The 20,127-nt window shown below is 39.5% G+C and overlaps 1 protein-coding gene across 1 annotated transcript; it reads left to right on the top strand.

Moving 5' to 3' along the window:
- The first annotated feature begins 219 nt into the window (after window positions 1-219).
- lrp12 (low density lipoprotein receptor-related protein 12) lies at window positions 220-16,610 on the top strand. Its single transcript, XM_067425469.1, has 7 exons — window positions 220-1,095; window positions 3,384-3,440; window positions 6,166-6,301; window positions 9,141-9,343; window positions 10,092-11,193; window positions 11,323-11,455; window positions 14,850-16,610. The coding sequence occupies exons 1-7, from the start codon at window positions 1,029-1,031 to the stop codon at window positions 15,771-15,773; spliced, it is 2,622 nt and encodes an 873-aa protein (XP_067281570.1). The 5' UTR covers window positions 220-1,028; the 3' UTR covers window positions 15,774-16,610.
- Window positions 16,611-20,127: the final 3,517 nt, after the last annotated feature.

The following is a 20,127-nucleotide window of genomic DNA, read 5'->3' as shown; positions in this document are numbered from 1 at the left end:
GATAGTGAACTAGACATGTGTGTGTGTGTGTGTGTGTGTGTGTGTGTGAGAGAGAGAGAGAGAGAGAGAGAGAGAGAGAGAGAGAGAGAGAGAGAGAGAGAGAGAGAGAGAGAGAGAGAGAGAGAGAGATGGTCAGAGGGGGAAGGGCTGGTGGTTTGTGGTGGTAAATACCCGGCTGTAACAACACACAAGCGATCGGAAAGGCCAAAAAAAAAAAAAAAAAAAAAAAATTCCGCATGTGGATTTCAGCCAGAGGAGCAGACGATCATGCTATTGATTAAGCCTGATGTCTAGTTTTATTTGCAGCATTTGATTTGGTCAGGTTTCAGTCAGCGGCATCATGTTGTAGATCAGTGTGTGGCTATATTTGTCTGGATTAGGACTATTTAACACCTTTAAACTCTTGGAATTAGCGCTTTCACGTCGGATCTTCGATAGATTAGTGTTGATCTCGCCTCAGGCTTTTAAGGACACTGTTTGTGTATTTTTTTAAATGAGCTTGTGAGCTAAACAAAAGCGTTAGCACAACCGGCTAGTGAATACTGGTGCGTTTAACGTTAGTCTTTTTATTTTGAAATCTATCAATGATGGACATTGGAAAGGATTTAGCTGCTCTACTAATTAGATAAATGTGCATTAGACCTTAGAGGTTCATTAAACGATTCAATGGGTTTGATATTAGTAGGTTAGATTAGAGGTGTAGGTTGACATTAGCATTAGCCCGTTAGCATTGGCGACTCCTTTGTTGGGAAGACTGATAGTGATTTTCACTTTGCTTTTTGTTGAGGGAGCTTATCGCGTTTATTCAGTCTTATTAATTATTTTATTGTTTATACATTATTATATTTTATCTAATACGTTCGGTTGGGTTTACCATCAGTGTTATATCAGGATAGAAGTAGGAATCCAAAAGAAATGTTGAACAGCTAACGTATTGTCTTTGGTAATACTCCTTTATAGGACACATATTGTGTATAAATACCGATAATAAAACCACAGAGTAGCACATTTTATCAATTAAAGCTATTATGGACATCATTTTTAACTTAAACAAGATATGTTTGCTATGGACACATCTACTCTTCATTTTTATGGGTAAGACGCTTAAGTTATTTATATAATACATATTTCTTCCATTTCTCTATTCATACATCTCCCTGTATGTGCTTTTCTTCAATCGTTATTGGTTATGTTAAATTAGCATTAATGTACTAGTATAGATCAGTTTTAGACTAGTGGTGTGATATTTCACTGGCGCTGCTATTCATTCACGTCGTACATTGAGGTTTCTCAAATGGTTAAATGAGGTTTGATTTAATTACTGCCATAGAAACACTGACACTTTAAACATGTAGAATGAATGTGATGACATGGCTTGTGTGTGTTGAGATCAGATCCGGGTGAATGAAGGGAACAAAGACCTCTATTGTTTACAGCATGTCTGTCCATCTCTGTGATTGAATCCCATCATCTTGACTAAAAACAAAACAAATTAATCCTTTGCCCTTCATTCTCTCGTTTTATTTCCCCTCCACCTCTCTTTCTTTGCCCTGACTAAGGATTTTCTAACGTTCTCATGTTTTGGGGAATTATATGGGTTTTTTTTCCTTCTCCTTTTTTCCCCCTTTCACTTTTGATTGTGTGGTGGATTCATGCTTTTTTTTCTTATCATATCAAACAGTCAAGGGTGTGTTGCGGTTGGTAACACTATTTGATTTAATAATAGAGAAATCCGTGTAAGGTTTTGTTTGTAAACCACGTTCTAGTTATTCAAAATTGCTTAAGTATAGTAAAGACTGATCCATCTGTTCCAGTTGTCAGTTTTGTTGCTGGGGGTCTTACAACTGTCCTAAAGATATAGGCAAGCAAAAATATCCACCGTATCCATCAGTTGTTGTGCATTTGTTGTATAGCAGCAGCCTGGATTGCATGCCTGTTTTTGAATGTGGACCGTTTATTTCTCCTTTGCTGAGCTCCCACCATGCTGCTGTAAGCAAACAGACACAAGTGAGGGAAACCCCAACACATGATCAGCAAGCTCAAACAATGAGGGCTCTTCTGGGTTTGTTGTGTTCATGCATAAAGAAATGTATTATATTGTAGCAGAATGCCTACAGTATGCTGCAGAATTAGAAGAGTATGCGTTTGAACATAGCCAAAGATTTAATTGCTAAACCCCTAAGTTATCTAAAAGTTGTCTTGTGTGTCTATTAAATCGTACTGGTTGCATCTGATCAGTTTGTAATGATGTTGGATTTTGGCTGATGGTAAAGGTACTACAACGTACCAAAATAATCAGTAATAATCACTAATTTATATATTGCAATGTATTGTGAAATCAAGACATGAACATTAGGCCTGCATAACCCTTCTTTGCTAATATTTTGACTAACTGAACAAAGCCATGCTTCAACTGCGTTGAAGGAAATTAGAGGTTGCCTGATAGTGGATTTTACCAATAACAAGGTTGGACCACACTTGCTGATTAATTAACCGATAGTTTTTAAAATAGATGTTAAACATAACACTTAGTAAAACAATGCTGAACTTTATTTTAAGAAAAAACAAACAAAACAAAAAAAGTACTGAACAATGAACATATTAAAATAAGTTCTAATAGAAAAAATGTACAGAAAATAACAAAAAAAAAAAAATATTACAAATAAATGTTCCTTTAGTAGCTGACGCGAACCGGAAAAACTATCGGTATTGAGTTTTGCCGATAACCGATAGTTCCACTAATCAGCTACCAGTGCCAATTATTGGCAAAACCGTTGAATCGGTCAACCTCTAACGGAAATACCTGTTTAGCCATTCAACTTGAAAGCTAATGCTAAAAATGTTACAATGCATTAACTGTCAACTAAATGATTCACTCTGGGATGGAAAACCTGGCTTATTTTAGATGAGCATGAGGACACTGGCCAACAAAATAGGTTTGATTTTCATCCACTTTAAAAAATGAAGAATGGAGGGACTTTCCCTAATATGTCACTATAATGATATTGTGAGATGTACATACTGACTGGAAAATCCTTATATAAATTACAGCGGTCTAAATTGTGATTTTCATCTGCTTCCTTTGTATCTAAAAGTAAAGCATTTCCTTGTCTTCAGAATTGCTGTGGGTGTTTGAACTAAATTTCATTTTGTTGCTTGATATGTGGGAAGCATTCTGGGTCAGTCTGTTGCACACAAATGTGCTATTTTAAAAGTGGTTTGATTCCACATTGTTCCTAGTGGATAAAATTGAAACCATTGGTTTCAAAGCTCTGCTGCACACCAGATTAGGTTTGAAGGATCATGCACCCTTTAGGTTTTCATCCTCTGCAGCATATGCATCTTATTCATTGGAAATGTATTTTTTTTCTTCTGTTTTACAGGAAATGCAGTTTCTTCAGAGCACAGCGAGAATGTATATGTATCAGGGATGTCAACCGGTAAAGTCTTGAGTTCTGTTTTGGTTCACACACCCAGGTTATAGATCTTATTAATCTTCAGAGCAAAATAGACACTTAATCAGGTTAAACTCTGTGTGGGTGACTGATATCCAAAGCACTTTTTCAGAGTCCTCAAACATAGCTTGTAGGGAGCTGTGTGTGTTTTAGCAGACCACTATAATTTTTTTAAAGGAATGGAAGTCATATAAAGGATCTTTATATGCAGCCCAGATAAGTCAGCAAACCACGTTACCTCTTACCTGGCTAATTTTTAACTGAAAGGTAGCTTGCTACTCTTTCATCCACCCCTTTTCATTAGCAGGCCAGGTGTATTTTTAGTGTTGTTTTGAGGGTGAATTTTGGAGCCCACATTATTAGGTTACATTGACAATGTGTTCAATAGTTAATTGTTTTGGTGTTCCTAATTCAGTTAGCTATCTACAGACAGAGTTTAAAGAAAGCATACAGGTCCTTCTCAAAAAATTAGCATATGTGATAAAAGTTCATTATTTTCCATAATGTAATGATAAAAATTTAACTTTCATATATTTTAGATTCATTGGCACTCCAACTGAAATATTTCAGGTCTTTTATTGTTTTAATACTGATGATTTTGGCATACAGCTCATGAAAACCCAAAATTCCTATCTCAAAAAAATTAGCATAATGAAAAGGTTCTCTACAGGAGCTATTAACCTAATCATCTGAATCAACTAATTAACTCTAAACACCTGCAAAAGATTCCTGAGGCTTTTAAAAACTCCCAGCCTGGTTCATTACTAAAAACCGCAATCATGGGTAAGACTGCCGACCCGACCCTGTCCAGAAGGCCATCATTGACACCCTCAAGCGAGAGGGTAAGACACAGGAAGAAATTTCTGAACGAATAGGCTGTTCCCAGAGTGCTGTATCAAGGCACCTCAGTGAGAAGTCTGGGAAGGAAAAAGTGTGGCAAAAAACGCTGCACAACGAGAAGAGGTGACTGGACCCTGAGGAAGACTGTGGAGAAGGACCGATTCCAGACCTTAGAGGACCTGCGGAAGCAGTGGACTAAGTCTGGAGACTGAGAATGGGCTACAGGTGCCGCATTCCCCAGGTCAAGCCACTTTGGGCTACAGAGAAGCAGCACTGGACTGTTGCTCAGTGGTCCAAAGTACTTTTTTCGGATGAAAGCAAATTTTGCATGTCATTTGGAAATCAAGGTGCCAGAGTCTGGAGGAAGACTGGGGAGAAGGAAATGTCAAAATGCCTGAAGTCCAGTGTCAAGTACCCACAGTCAGTGATGGTCTGGGGTGCCAGGTCAGCTGCTGGTGTTGGTCTACTGTGTTTTATCAAGGGCAGGGTCAATTCAGCTAGCTATCAGGAGATTTTGGAGCACTTCATGCTTCCATCTGCTGAAAAGCTTTATTTAGATGAAGATTTTGTTTTTCAGCACGACCTGGCACCTGCTCACAGAGCCAAAACCACTGGTAAATGGTTTACTGACCATGGTATTACTGTGCTCAATTGGCCTGCCAAGTCTCCTGACCTGAACCCCACAGAGAATCTGTGGGATATTGTGAAGAGAAAGTTGAGAGACGCAAGACCCAACACTCTGGATGAGCTTAAGGCAGCTATCGAAGCATCCTGGACCTCCATAACACCTCAGCAGTGCCACTGGCTGATCGCCTCCATGCCACGGCGCATTGAAGCAGTCATTTCTGCAAAAGGATTCCCGACCAAGTATTGAGTGCATAACTGAACATAATTATTTGAAGGTTGACTTTTTTTGTATTAAAAACACTTTTCTTTTATTGGTCGGATGAAATATGCTAATTTTTTTAGATAATTGAGCTGTATGCCAAAAACATCATTATTAAAACAATAAAATACCTGCAATATTTCAGTTGTTGTGCAATGAATCTAAAATATATGAAAGTTAAATTTTGATCATTACATTATGGAAAATAATGAACTTTTATCACATATGCTAATTTTTTTGATAAGGACCTATATACACTCATTTCATTCACTACTAAAATTACTAAAAGGGTTTAAAGCTACACTGTGAGATCTTTCCCCCCATCTAGCGGTGTAAAGGTATACGACCATCCAGTGAACAATAGTTTCTGTTCCTCAATTCTGATTTCGTTTCAACTCCTACGGTGGCCGATTTAGTCCAAGATTAACATGGCAATCCCCCTCTTCACATTCGACACGCTGCCGTTGAGTGTTAAAACGCGAAAGGCGAAGCTTGAATTTATGGGTATGTCCCTCTTTGGTTAATGTACTTTCATGATGGCGACCGGCATTCGAACCCCTCACCTGTATGTATTTTCAATGGCATATTATAAACTTACGAGAATACTTTATAACTTGAATTTGAAATAAGTAAATGTACATTAATGAGCACATATATTTTTGAAAGAACTAAGTGTTTTTAGCTAAGAATAAACAAAAAAAGTACACAGTGTAGCTTTAAGCTAACTAAAAATTAACTTTTTTTGAACAATGAACAATTTATGAAATGTTCTGTCTGCTTTACATGATAGCTTTTTGTGTATAGCATATACAATGTAGCATGTCCAAATAAGTAATTTACAAGGTTTCATATTGGTTAAGATGCAGTGAAGTAAGAAAGACAGCTCACTGGGTTTTGGACTGCTATTTTGTATTAATCACTGATTATGTGCTGAAATGTGTGTGTCCATGATCCTAATCATTTGGTCTTTCTGGTCTTCTCCAGCCTGTGGAGATGTAGCAGAGCAGATAAGGGCATCCAGTGGAGTGATAACCAGCCCTGGCTGGCCCTTTGAATACCCTTCTCGCATCAACTGCAGCTGGAACATCAGGGCCAACCCTGGAGAGATCATCACCATCAGGTAACACCTCACCACAATACTGCAATATTTGCCATTCCATGATCAAGAATAAAGATGGTGCTCACAGTTTGCCTAAATTACAGGCTACAGGCCATAGTCTCTATAAATTCCTGCAGTGGTGGTTGAGTCTGGTTCTCTGTACCAATTCAAGCTAGTTTCATAGCAACTGCACTTGCTGAAGGAGTCTGCCTGTTTAGATACAGATGAAAAGTACTGGTTGATAGGGCTGTCACTTTTTATTCGATATTCGAATATGCATTCGAACATGACGTGAAATATCCGTAATCGAACTATAAATAAACTATCCGGTTTTTAAAGTGCCATGTAGCGCAATTTTTTACAGTCGGGTGCGTTTAAATGGAGCACTGTAATCGTTTTAAAACTCCAACCTGAATCAAAATGCTCCATATAAACACCTCAATCGTAATAAAAATACCCAAACTGAATGAAATTGTAATCGTTTTGAGATGGGTGGGATAAACCTTTTCATGAATCGATCAAATGAAACATTTTCACCATGTAAACGACCTGACCGGATTACTTTTGAGTGTGCGTCCTTTTTTGATGTACACAGCACGCGCCTTCACCACTGAAGAGCACGCGCCGCGCTCACATGCACCAAGCATGTTGACAAGAGATGAAAGTAAATTTTTCTGAGGGATCAACTGTTTATTTCGTAAGTTGTGAATTTTTTTTTTGGCATAATGACACTGTCCTAAACCTACCCATGTAAGCAAACGACTACTTCAACTGCGCCTGACATTAGAATTCATTTTTTTCTGAGATGATTAATACAGTTTACAACAAATAAATAGCTTTTATAAAACGTATAAGTCCTGGTGGCCGTTGAGAGTTGCTATGGCATCCGTAAACAAATTCCAGCTGCTGGAGAGGACGGCGTCGACATCTGATGCGGTAGACAAACTGAAAGCTGTGATGATTGCATATAGTGGATAACCTGCAGTTTCAAACATTAATTTAACAATTTATTTTACCATACAGGCTGTGCCCTGAGTCCTGTTTATGACTGTTAATGCATTTGTGATTGAATCTCCTTTACGGTGGGGTCGGGTTTTTTTTGTGTGTGTGTGGCCGTAGATATTCGAATACATTGCTTGATATTTGATATCCGTTTGAATTAGAATCTTTTAAAAAATGACAGCCCTACTGGTGTACTGATATCACCTGATATTTGGCTTTATTTTTTTATTTTTAACACACACACACACACACACACACACACACACACACACACACACACAAACACACATATTGGCATCAGCCAATGAGTTTTCACATTTGAGCGACGTCAGAAGTGTGACTCTTATTTTGACGGTGGTGAGCGCCTGAGAACACAGCGCTCCTTTTCCCCCGGTCCCTGTTTTACTGTCTGTTTAACAGTTTTTTTTTTTAATCAGTTATTAATTGAACTTTTAAAAGAGTTCATCCAAAAATGAAAATTGTGTCATTAATTAATCACCCTCATGTCGTTCTGTCCCTCCATTGACAGCCACGCAACCACCACTTTCAAGCCCCAGAAAGGTAGTAAAAACATAATTAAAGCAATCCAGATACCAGAAGTTAATTCTATGAAGCAACGCTTCATTCGCAAAAATGAAATCTCCATTTTATCAAAATGATTCTGAATGATCAGAAGTAAACCGATTTGGATCAAACCCATGAAACGGCGTTCTAAAAATGCAGCGTTTAAGTTAGAAGAAAGTTCGGCTGGCGTCTAATATCTTGCGTTTTATCCCCTTTCCACTGCCCGCATCTTGTTTTTTTTAACGGAATTTCGCATTCTCTGTGAACAGCCGCTTGACGTGATGTGTTTTTACTTTCACTGAGTGTGTCACACGAGAGCGGTTCATCAGGCATGCCATCATATGGCCGCATCAATTTTTTCTTTTGTCATTTGTCAGCATGCAAAATGTTTGCTAATATTTTATTTTCAAAATTATGATTTCTTGATTTAAAAATAACGAAATTACAGCAAAACATTACATTCAAATTAATCTGAAAAATCGCCCATCCCCAGTTAGTGTTTACTTCCTTTTATTAATATTTTTTAAAGTTTCATTTGTGAAAAATACTGTAATTGGTTTACAGAAACAAGACGTTATATATCGGCCTCATATCGGCTATAAAAAAAAAAAACAATTGGTCGACCACTAATGAAAAACTTTGAGCATCTGTTCGTTTTTGTCCTTGTATTTTTTTTTTTTTTTTATATACAACTGAGATCTTTAAAGCAATGGAGTGTCTCTTTCAATCAGCACTCAAAATACAGTCCCCCATAATTCAAAGGAATGACTTTTAATATACATTATTTATTTTTTCAGTTACTGCTACCTCAAACAAACTCCCTTTGAAATGGTTCTTTATTTCTATATTTATATTCTGCATCTGCTCTATTCTTGTACAGCCTGTTTGCCTCAACTAGAGCATTTGTTTGCGTCTTTATACGAGACTGGTGTCCATGGTTACTGGCACCGAAATAGACCCATTTGGGGTTTTTTTCCCCACAGGATGTGATTTTTGTGGTAAACACAGCAACTCAATAATTCTGCCAATAGGGGCTGTCTTTTAAAGATGATTGGTCCAGTTTTCAGCGAGGCATGTGTCCCACATATATCACCACATTTTTTTTGTTAATTTATATGCCTTTAGTTTAGTAGAGCTTTTTCCAGCATCATGGTTCTTAATCGGTACTATCACTTTACCAAGACGTAATCCTGTGTCTAATGTCAGTTAACTCATTTAATTATTAATGAGGGATGCTGTTTTTTATACTATTGTGCACATACGTTCCTGTACTTAAAATTGGTTGTACTTTTAGTTTTCAGGACTTTGAAATTCAGAGCTCGCACCGATGTGGTTTAGACTGGATCTCCATTGGGACCTACAAGAACCTGGATGGGTACCGGGCCTGCGGCTCGTCTATTCCGGCCCCATACATTTCCTCTCAGGATCACGTGTGGATCAAGTTCCACTCTGATGACAGCATGACTGGAAAGGGCTTCAGGCTCTCTTACATAACAGGTAGACTTGCTATTTATATCCCTTTAGATACAGCTGCATTATAGAGGACGCAATTACTTAGATGTCTTAAACAATGTGTGGCACTGCCATGCAACACTCGCAAATTTACTCTCTTCGCCTCTCAAAGGCTGCATTTACACTGCACGTCTTGATGTCCAATTTTGATTTGATTATATCTGATTTTTTGATGACCTGCCTACATCTTTTAAAGGGTTAGTTTATTAGCCCATGATGGATCAATTATTTGGATCATCAATGTCACATGATTTCAGCAGTTTGGCACGCTATCAAATCACTGATCGATTCACAACCGTTTTAATCTTTATTTGAGGATTGAACAAAAATGTGGAAGAGAAGACAATGCTGAATATGGTTGTAGTTTTTGTTATTTTTGGACCAAAATATATTTTTAATGCTTCAAGAGATTCTAATTAACTAACTGATGTGTGTAACAACATTAGGGTGATTCATTAATGACATTGATTTCATTTTTGGGTGAACCTTTAAGTCTGAGAGGTTTTGAAAGAATCCTAACCTATCATTTTCACTCAGGCAATGATAAAGTGGGATTAGAGCTCAGACTTGCATTGAAAAAGGACAATAATCTGGTCTAGAGACCGGAATATAATAGACACTTGACTTTAGGGTTTAAAGAAATCTGAAAGAAATCTACCAAAGTATATAAATCAAACATTACTGCTAATGCATATGTCTATTCAAAAGGCTAATATCTGTTTGTAATTCAAAGGGAAATCGGAAGAAGCCAGTTGCAAGCCTGACCAATTCCACTGTGCTAATGGGAAGTGTATCCCGGAGTCATGGAAGTGTAACACCATGGATGAATGTGGCGATAACTCAGACGAGGAGCTGTGCGTCCAGCCAAACCCCTCTGCATTCTTCTCCTTCCAGCCCTGCGCCTTTAATCAGTTCCCTTGTCTCTCGCGCTACACCCGCGTTTACACCTGTCTGCCAGAGTCTCTCAAATGCGACGGTAGCATTGACTGTCAAGACTTGGGTGACGAGATCGACTGTGACGTGCCCACCTGTGGCGAATGGTTGCGCAATTTCTACGGTACTTTCAGCTCGCCTAACTATCCTGACTTCTATCCGCCTGGTAGCAACTGCACCTGGCTGATCGACACTGGTGACCACCGTAAGGTTATCTTGCGCTTTATGGACTTCAAGCTAGATGGCACGGGTTACGGCGATTATGTTAAAGTCTACGATGGATTAGAGGAGAACCCCAGACGTCTGCTGCGCGTGTTGACGGCGTTTGACTCTCGAGCCCCTGTAGCGGTGGTGTCATCTTCAGGGCAGCTTCGGATACACTTTTATGCTGACAAAATCAATGCGGCTCGAGGCTTTAATGTTACGTATCAAGTAGATGGCTTCTGCTTGCCATGGGAAATCCCATGTGGAGGGAACTGGGGTTGCTACACTGAACAACAGCGCTGTGACGGCTACTGGCACTGTCCCAATGGCAGGGATGAGCTCAACTGTAGCAACTGCCAGGAAGATGAGTTCCCATGCTCACGAAACGGTGCCTGCTACCCACGTTCTGACCGCTGCAACTACCAGAACCGTTGCCCAAACGGCTCCGATGAGAAGAACTGCTTTTTCTGCCAACCTGGAAACTTCCACTGCAAGAACAACCGCTGTGTTTTTGAAAGCTGGGTGTGTGATGCACAAGATGACTGCGGGGATGGGAGTGATGAAGAGAGCTGCCCGGTAATCGTACCCACACGAGTAATCACTGCCGCTGTAATCGGGAGTCTGATCTGCGGCCTGCTGCTGGTCATCGCTCTGGGCTGCACCTGCAAACTGTACTCACTCCGGATGTTTGAGCGCAGGTAAATTAATTATTTGGTTGGGTATATGGCCAGATTAAAGCGGGGGAAATTATTTGGCAGCTTATCAGTGTACGTTTCTTTGACTGTTCTCTTGTAAACTACCAATTAATGGATTGGTTGTTCATCCAGGTCATTTGAGACTCAGCTGTCTAGAGTAGAAGCTGAGTTACTGAGAAGGGAAGCTCCGCCCTCATATGGGCAGCTGATTGCTCAAGGACTGATCCCCCCAGTGGAAGATTTTCCTGCTTGCTCTGGAAATCAGGTAAGAAGACTACAAAATTATGTACTTAAAGGGCTAGTTCACCCAAAAATGAAAATGATTTCATTAATTACTCACCCTCATGTCGTTGGACACCTGTAACACCTTCGTTCATCTTCGGAACACAAATGAAGATATTTTTGTTGAAAGCTGATGGCTGAGAAAGGCATCAGAGAGGCCTCCATTGGTAGTCAGTATATTTCCACTGACCCACTCATAAGACCCATAAAGGCACTAAAGACGGCATTACAAAGTCCATCTCACTACAGTGGCTGTACAATAATTTTACAATGCAACAAAAATAGTTATATTAGTTATATAGTATATATAATATATAATATATAATATTAGTGCTGGGGAACAATTAATCGTGATAAATCTTATGTTTACATAATATATATTTGTGTGTACTGTGTATAATTATTAAGTAGGCTATATATAAAAATACGCACATGAATGTATATATTTAACAATTTTTTTTATTTTTTTATGAGAAATTATATATATATATATATATATATATATATATATATATATATATATATATATATATATATATATATATATATATATATATATAAAATAAATTATATATACACACACATGCAAACGTTTTTTGGCCAAATTACATTTCCTTAATAAACACCATCTTAAATGGTCACTGTTTCCATCACCACAGCTTCTCGAACCCACAAACACACAACACTAAATATGTTAAGAAATATCCCAAGCTAAGACTGGATATGCTTTATTAGCTTATTGTCATATACACCGTTTTTCACAGAGTTGCCAAAGTTATTAAACAATATTTTGTGTAGGTTCCTTTGTGTGTTTTTATAATGACCACTAGGAGGTGTTCTAGGCTTGTGTTTTCCTTGATTGGTTTTTACTGAAGAGTTGAAATGAAAGTAAAAACGTAATGCATGTTCGTTGAATTTTACGATGAAGACAGTTGTGTCTTAATTAAACAAACACAATAATAAAGGATTTCTCATTTATTTATTATTTTGGTACTTGGCCCACTAAAACGGTGGATATAGAACCGCGCTTCACAATTCACTCACGTGCGCATGCGCGCCCACACACACACACACACACACACACACACACGCGTTAGCAGGGCATAAGCAGCGTTTATTTTTACCGGCGCCGATGTTAACAGATTAGAGCATTTACACCCCACACAGAGGCATTTAAATTATTAAAACTAGAGGCATATTTTAACTTTAAGGTTACTTTTATCATGTAAACTACCTATATACAGCATGGCATATGCATGTGTGAGGGGAACATCGTCGTATTTGCAGCAGATATATATAATCTGCCTATCATAAATCAAAGCACGAGACAGACAGGGGTCGGAGGAGAACGCCGGAAAAGTGACAGAATGGACGATATTCATCTGTATTTGCAATACGAGCAGCAGTTCAGCTACGCTCGATGAAAGCTGCCTGTGTGAAGCACAATGAGCGCGCGCTGTTCCTGCTGTCCGTATGCACAGCTTCTGCGTGTGTGGTGTGGAACCGATCAGCAAAAACTTTCTGCGGTCAAGTCAGCATGATCAAAACTTCTGCGATCACATTTTTCCTTCAGATAACAAGTCAACAACGTGTCAACAAGTGTCAACAACGCACATCAAAAAAAGGAATTCTTTCACAATTTAAGATGGCAGGGCGGTGATACATTTTGGTAGCCCGACTGGAAAACACATTAGCCCCGGGATGTCGGACAGGCGATTTTGCGAGCCCTGACACACACACAGCCGAGGACACAACCGCTAAAAATAGATCACATACACCCGAATGCTTGGCTTGCATTAGAATCAAAATTGAGCAGTCACTTAAGCATGTACTTTAACCATTATAGACATATTCAAATCATAGTCCATATACAGCGCAGTATCAATAATTCAAACCCTAAGAGCTTTATTATTTGAGGAAATCTGTTTATAATATGTTAGTCCACAGTCAACTTAAGTCAGCACGTTAAGGTATTGCTGTCCGTTACCACGGCAACTATTCGTGTTCAGGAATTAACCATAGACTGTAAAAAAATAATGAATGTGTTTCTCATGTATGAAAAGTAAATGCACACATGACAAGCAGCAAAATCGCAAGAAAAGCTTGTTGTGTACTGAAAATTGCTTTAAAAAAAATCATCCAATATCCTTTTTATGTTTTAGAATAAATATATCAAAACATCCACAAAATACTTCTCAGATAATTTTTTTTTTATAAAGTTGCATTAAAATTGTATTTAACAATTGTATGGATTTGAAATCTAGAGATGCGTTCTGTTTTAATGTACTCAGGTGTACCTAAAATAAGAAGTTTAATACACAGGTTTGTGGCACTTCATTTCTTTTTAATTACCCATTTATGTTCACTGTTCTTTTTTATAAATACCTATAGTATTTGTATTAAATCTATATATTGAATCAAGAATCGAAATCGAATCGAGAATCGAAATCAAATCGAATCGAATTGGAACATCTGAATCAATACCCAGCCCTAGTAAATATCCACTACATTAATGACAAGACAATCTAAATGTTTTTGGGGAAGAAATCTAATAAATAGCAGTTTATGGCATGGCCATCTCAGAAATTTGGGTATCAGAATTATTTCCGAACTTCCCAGTGGCAAACACAAGGGCGTTTGTGTGCTATTTTTACCCAGGAAACTCGTATTTACGATAATTCTGATACCATGTGAAAGCATCATTATTAAAGGCCTCCCGAATCGATGCGTTTAAAACTTAACAAACTGTAATCTCTAACTTCCACTAACTGTCATACACACGATCACTAGATCCAGTGTGTGACGTAGGATGCAGGTGTACTGTAAGTACCAGTGACGATCACGGAAGCGCAAAGAATGGAGCAAAACAAAACTTAGTTCTCAAAAGAACTAGCATATTCTCATCACCGGAGCGTCCTACGTCATACACTGGAACGCCAGTCAGCTCTGCGGATTTGGATTTTCTTTTTTCATCACCTGGAAAGAATATTCTGAAAGTGATTCCAAATATATAAAAGGAACTTACGGTTGTTCCCCCTCCATGTTTTGGCAGAAACTACAATGTCTAGTAATGTCCAAAATTTTGGCTCAAGGGTTTCTGTTGGTATAGCGATAAGGGATTTTTTTATGTCTTGAGGACATATTTTCTGTGATGTCACTAACCCACTAAGCAATGTCTCCATTTTATTTGATGTACTGGGCAAATGTTACCAAAAAAAAAATGAATTTTTATGAGCCAAGCCTGCTCTATAATAGTTTGGGTAAATTTGCACAAAGCTGTTATTTGACTGATCTCAAGACGTTCTCAGACAATGGAAAGCTTGACCTGCATGTTATGGATGACATTAAGTAACACTCCCTGTTGTTCTTACTTTCAGGCATCTGTTCTAGAAAACCTAAGACTGGCAGTTCGTTCTCAGCTGGGATTCACCTCAATTCGACTCCCCACCACAGGACGCCATGGCAACATCTGGAGGCGTCTGTTCAATTTCACACGTTCGCGGCGATCTGGTTCTCTTGCACTGGTGTCTGCGGACACTGAAGACGGTTCTGCTGCCAATGCCTCTGCACGTGAGCCGGAGAGGCTTGGCTCTCACCGTGGACTCTTGCCCTTGGATTCTGATGACACAGACACTGAAAGTGACCACCATCCCCGTAGGGATGTCCCTGGAGCTGTTGGTGGCCTGATGGCCCCACTGCCACAGAAAACTCCCCCTACAACAGCCGTGGAAGCCATCGTCTCAGTCTCAGCCAGCTCTGCCCCATTGGTCAGCCGAGAGAGCAGCATCTCTGAAAGCATCTCAGAAAGTTCTGGAGTACCTGGACCTCCGTGTGCTGCTGCTACCACTTCTGCAAGGAGCCCCTTCAGCAGTGCTTTAAGCCGGGTCACCCGCAGCCTGCGCTGGATTCGTTTCTCTCTAGGCCGCTCTGGCGATGGAGGGTCAAGTGGCATTGGGCAGAATCACAGCCCTCTGCGGCAACTGGAGCAAGGGAGTGCGAGCTGTACTGGTGTTGGCATTAGGAGCGAGGACGAGGATGATGTCGAGCTCCTTATTCCTGTATCAGATGCCAGTTCCATGGACAGTGATGAGAGCTCCAGGCCCCTGCTGGAACAAGGCCTGGAGCAGGCTTTTGTGCCCCACCTAGCTCCCGCTGCCGTCTCTCTCAGAGGCCGGTTGGTGGGTAGGGACGGCCCCTGTGAACACTGTGGAATTGTCCATACGGCGCAGATCCCAGACGCTTGTCTGGAGGCGACAGCGAAAACAGAAACTAGTGATGATGAGTCACTGCTGCTTTGTTAAGACTCAGACGAACTGCCCATATGACTTTAAAATGTCCCTGCTCACAGCTTGCAATTTGTGTTATCGCCCCCTAGTGGAGCGGAGGTTGAATGTCTTTAGACACGTGTCCTCTTATAAAACGACAAGCTTCAGAAATCAGGTACTTTTAAAGACCAGTCTGTAAAAATCCTACAGAGTACGAGAACTCCCCAATCCCACTGCCCCTTCCACTGTGCAATATTAGCATTCGTTGAGATGTTTACCAGGTCAAAGTCTATTTTTCTGAAGAGTCAAATTAAGCTCACGTTGAGTAGAGAGTGAGCCACTCTGCAGTTCTCATTATGGGAAAGCGGCACAAACAAATGCATCTATCCTGGACGGTGTGGAACAACGAAAGACTGAACACATCCAAGCGCTCTGAGAGATTTGTTACCTAACCTTTAATTTATTTGTACATTTGATGTCAGACATTTGTTTAATTAAAAGAACGGTTGACCCAAAAATGAAATGTCTACTCACTCACCCTCATGTTGTTCCATATGTAATATTTGTGGAGTTATTTTGAATAATGTCCTTAAAGCTTTTGCCTTTACAGTGAATGGGGACGGGCTGTCAAGCATCTAAAATGATGATAAACAGCACATGGCGTATCAAGGTACACTGTTAGATTTGGCATCAAATGTCATTGGTTCTGGTGTATTGGGTGAGGGTGATTTTTATTTTATTTTTTCTTCTCTTCTCAATGATTAACGCTAAAGTTATATGGACTTATTTCAGGGTTCTTATTGTATGGAAAAGAGCGGCTTGGACATTCTGCAAAGTAAGTGTTTGTTTTTATTGAGGAGTTTTAAAAAAATACTCCAATCAAAGGGGTTTTGTATTTCATTGGAGAAAGTCAGATTTACAATTTTTTTTTAACTGCTTGCAAAAAATTGAGAGATCAACCAAAATTTGGTACATTTGTTCTTTTCAGTGTGAGTTTGGTCCCTGCTGCAGTGGTACTAGGTGTGTTTCATGCGAACATGAGCGAGGGACATTTATTTATAACGGAGTATAATCTGCGAGGGAGCTACTATTTTTTAAAGGATGTTGCATTGTATAACAGCCACTTTTGTTTGTTGTATTTATTTTATTTTTTTTGTTTGTTATGGATAACTTTTTGGTTACCTTACTGTTTTGGTACTGAGAATTGTGTGAGTGTGTATATTTATTATTGGTTTTCATTTCAATAGTGTTTACTTGAAAAGCATGTCCAGCTGTCTTGAGCTTATTTTTTTTCCATTTCATAATGCGGTGTCAATATATCGATATAATTATATACACACACATACATGAACATGCAAAAAAATCTATATATATATATATAAATATAAGAAAAATGTTTACTGCACCAAGAGAATAAAAGTGTTCATCCCACTTGTTTGACTTTTTCTTTATTTTTTGTCCTGAAGTGAGCAATAATGGTCATTGGATTTTCTTTTTTTGTATTGCTTTGTACAAAGGAAGCATTGTAAAAGTCGTCTGTGGACTGTAGAAAATAAACTAAGCCAGTGTCTACTGATGTCCTAGACACAGTGGAACAAGTACAGGGAAGAAAATATTGAGCTGACCAAAGAGAGAAAGAAATGACTATATACAGTGGGTATGGAAAGTATTCAGACCCCCCTTAATTTTTTCTCATTAATGTACACACAGCACCCCACATTGACAGAAAAACACAGAATTGTTGACATTTTTGCAGATTTATTAAAAAAGGAAAACTGAAATATCACATGGCGCTAAGTAATCAGACCCTTTGCTTTAGTAGAAGCACCCTTTTGATCTAATACAGCCATTAGTCTTTTCAGGAAAGGTGCAGCAAGTATTTCACACCTGGAATTGGGGATCCTCTACCATTCCTACTACAGATCCTCTCCAGTTCTGTCAGGTTGGATGGTAAAGGTTGGTGGACAGCCATTTTCACGTCTCTCCAGAGATACTCAATGGGGTTGAAGTCAGGGCTCTGACTGGGCCAGTAAAGAACAGTCACAGAGTTATTGTGAAGCCACTCCTTCATTATTTTAGCTCTGCTTAGTGTCATTGTCTTGTTGGAAGGTGAACCTTCGGCCCAGTCTGAGGTCTTAAGCACTCTGGAGAAGGTTTCCGTCCAGGATATCCCTGTACTTGGCCGCATTCATCTTTCCCTCGATTGCAACGAGTCGTCCTGTCCCTGCAGCTGAAAAACACCCCCACAGCATGATGCTGCCACCACCATGCTTCATTGTTGGGACTGTATTGGAAAGGTGATATTTTTTTCCACACATACCGCTTAGAATTAAGGCCAAAAAGTTCTATCTTGGTCTCATCAGAACAGAGAATCTTATTTCTCACCATCTTGGAGTCCTTCAGGTGTGTTTTTTTTTTTTTTTTTTTTTTTTTTAAGCAAACGTTCATGTGTCTTCTACTGAGGAGAGACGTCCGTTGGGCCACTCTGCCATAAAGCTGAATGGTGGAGGGCTGCAGTGATGGTTGACTTTCTACAACTTTCTTCCATCTCCTGACTGCATCTCTGGAGCTCAGCCACAATGATCGTTGGGTTCTTCTTTACCTCTCTCACCAAGGCTCTTCTCCCCCGATAGCTCAGTTTGCTGGGACGCAATCTCTAGGAAGGGTTCTTGTCGTCCCAAACATCTTCCATTTTGGGTTATGGAGGACGCTGTGCTCTAAGGAACTTAAGTACAACATAATTTTTTTTGTAACCGTGGCCAGATCTGTGCCTGGCCATAATTCTGTCTCTGAGCTCTTTAGGCAGTTCCTTTGACTTCATGTTTATCATTTGCTCTGACATGCACTGTGAGCTGTAAGTTCTTATATAGAAAGGTGTGTGGCTTTCCTAATCCAAGTCCAATCAGTATAATCAAACACAACTGGACTCAAATGAAGGTGTAGAACCATCTCAAGGATGGTCAGAAGAAATGGACAGCACCTGAATTAAATATGAGTGTCACAGCAAAGGGTCTGAATACTTAGGACCATGTGATATTTTAGTTTTTCTTTTTTAATAAATCTGTGAAAATGTCAACAATTCTGTTTTTCTGTCAATATGGGGTGCTGTGTGTACATTCATGAAAAAAGCATAAATGGCTGCAATATAACACAGAGTGAAAAATGTAAGGGGGTCTGAATACTTTCCGTACCCATTGTACATTCTTGCTGCTGTTTCCATTTAATGGAGCCAAAAGACTTTTAAAAGTGTAATTTTCTCTATTATAGTCAAGGATTTATTCTGATAAAAATGCTATACACAGCTGTTGTTCTATCAAATATTAAACCCATATGACTTCTAACTCAACCAGTATCTACTGTGCATCCAGAAAGTATTCACAGCGCTTCACTTTTTCCACATTTTATGTTGTTAGCCTTATTCTAAAATGGATTAAATTCATTATTTTCCTCTAAATTCTACAAACAGTACCCCACAATGACAATGAAAGAAGTTTGTTTGAAATCTTTGCAAATTTATTAAAAATAAAAATCACGTGTACATAAGTATTTACAGCCTTTTCCGTAACACTCACAATTTAATTCAGGTGCTCCTGTTTCCACTGATCATCCTTGAGATGTTTCTACAACTTGATTGGATTCCACCTGTGATAAATTCAGTTGATTGGACATGATTTGGAGAGGCCCACATCTGTCTATATAAGGTTCCACAGTTAACAGTGCATGTAAAAGCACAAATCAAGCCATGGAGTTCAAGGAATTGTCTGTAGACCCCCAAGACAGGATTGTATCAAGGCACAGATCTGGAGAAGGGTACAGAATATTTTCCACAGCACTGATGGTCCCAATGAGCAAAGTGGCCTTGATCATCTATAAATGGAAGAAGTTTGGAACCACCAGGACTCTTCCTAGAGCTGGCCGGCTAGCCAAACTGAGCGACTGGGGGATGAGAAAGGCCATAGTCAGGGAGGTGACCGATGGTCACTCTGACAGAGCTCCAGTGTTTCTCTGGAGAGAGGAGAACCTTGCAGAAGAACAACTATCTCTGCAGCACTCCACCAATCAGACCTGTATGGTAGAGTGACCAGATGGAAGCCACTCCTCAGTAAAAGACACATGACAGCCCATTTGGGGTTTGCCACAAGGCACCAGAAGGACTCTCAGACTATAGCCCCGTTTCCACCACAGGAACTTTACCTAGGAACCAGGAACTTTGGGTGGTACTCTGTGTGTTTAGACCGCAGGAACCAGGGTCTAAATGAAGTTCCGGGTAAATATTTCCCCCTCCAAACGGCCCTGCTCGCGAAGTAGTACTTTTTCAAAGTTAAAGAACTTTCGAGGGCGGGACTTGGGCGCTGAACATGCTGATTGGTTTAGCTCACGCAGCATTTTA

The sequence above is a fragment of the Pseudorasbora parva genome, chromosome 19 (assembly GCF_024679245.1).
Source record: "Pseudorasbora parva isolate DD20220531a chromosome 19, ASM2467924v1, whole genome shotgun sequence".
In the NCBI taxonomy this organism is placed as follows: Eukaryota; Metazoa; Chordata; class Actinopteri; order Cypriniformes; family Gobionidae; genus Pseudorasbora; species Pseudorasbora parva.
This window is presented reverse-complemented; position numbering and strand designations above follow the sequence as displayed.

What these genes read in the sequence shown, in the direction of transcription:
- lrp12 (XM_067425469.1), top strand. Translation starts at nt 1,029, where the DNA reads ATGGACATCATTTTTAACTTAAACAAGATATGTTTGCTATGGACACAT. An exon ending in TCTACTCTTCATTTTTATGG is followed by an intron (nt 1,096 to 3,383) that starts GTAAGACGCTTA and finishes TCTGTTTTACAG; the next exon opens with GAAATGCAGTTTCTTCAGAG. An exon ending in CTGCTTGCTCTGGAAATCAG is followed by an intron (nt 11,456 to 14,849) that starts GTAAGAAGACTA and finishes TCTTACTTTCAG; the next exon opens with GCATCTGTTCTAGAAAACCT.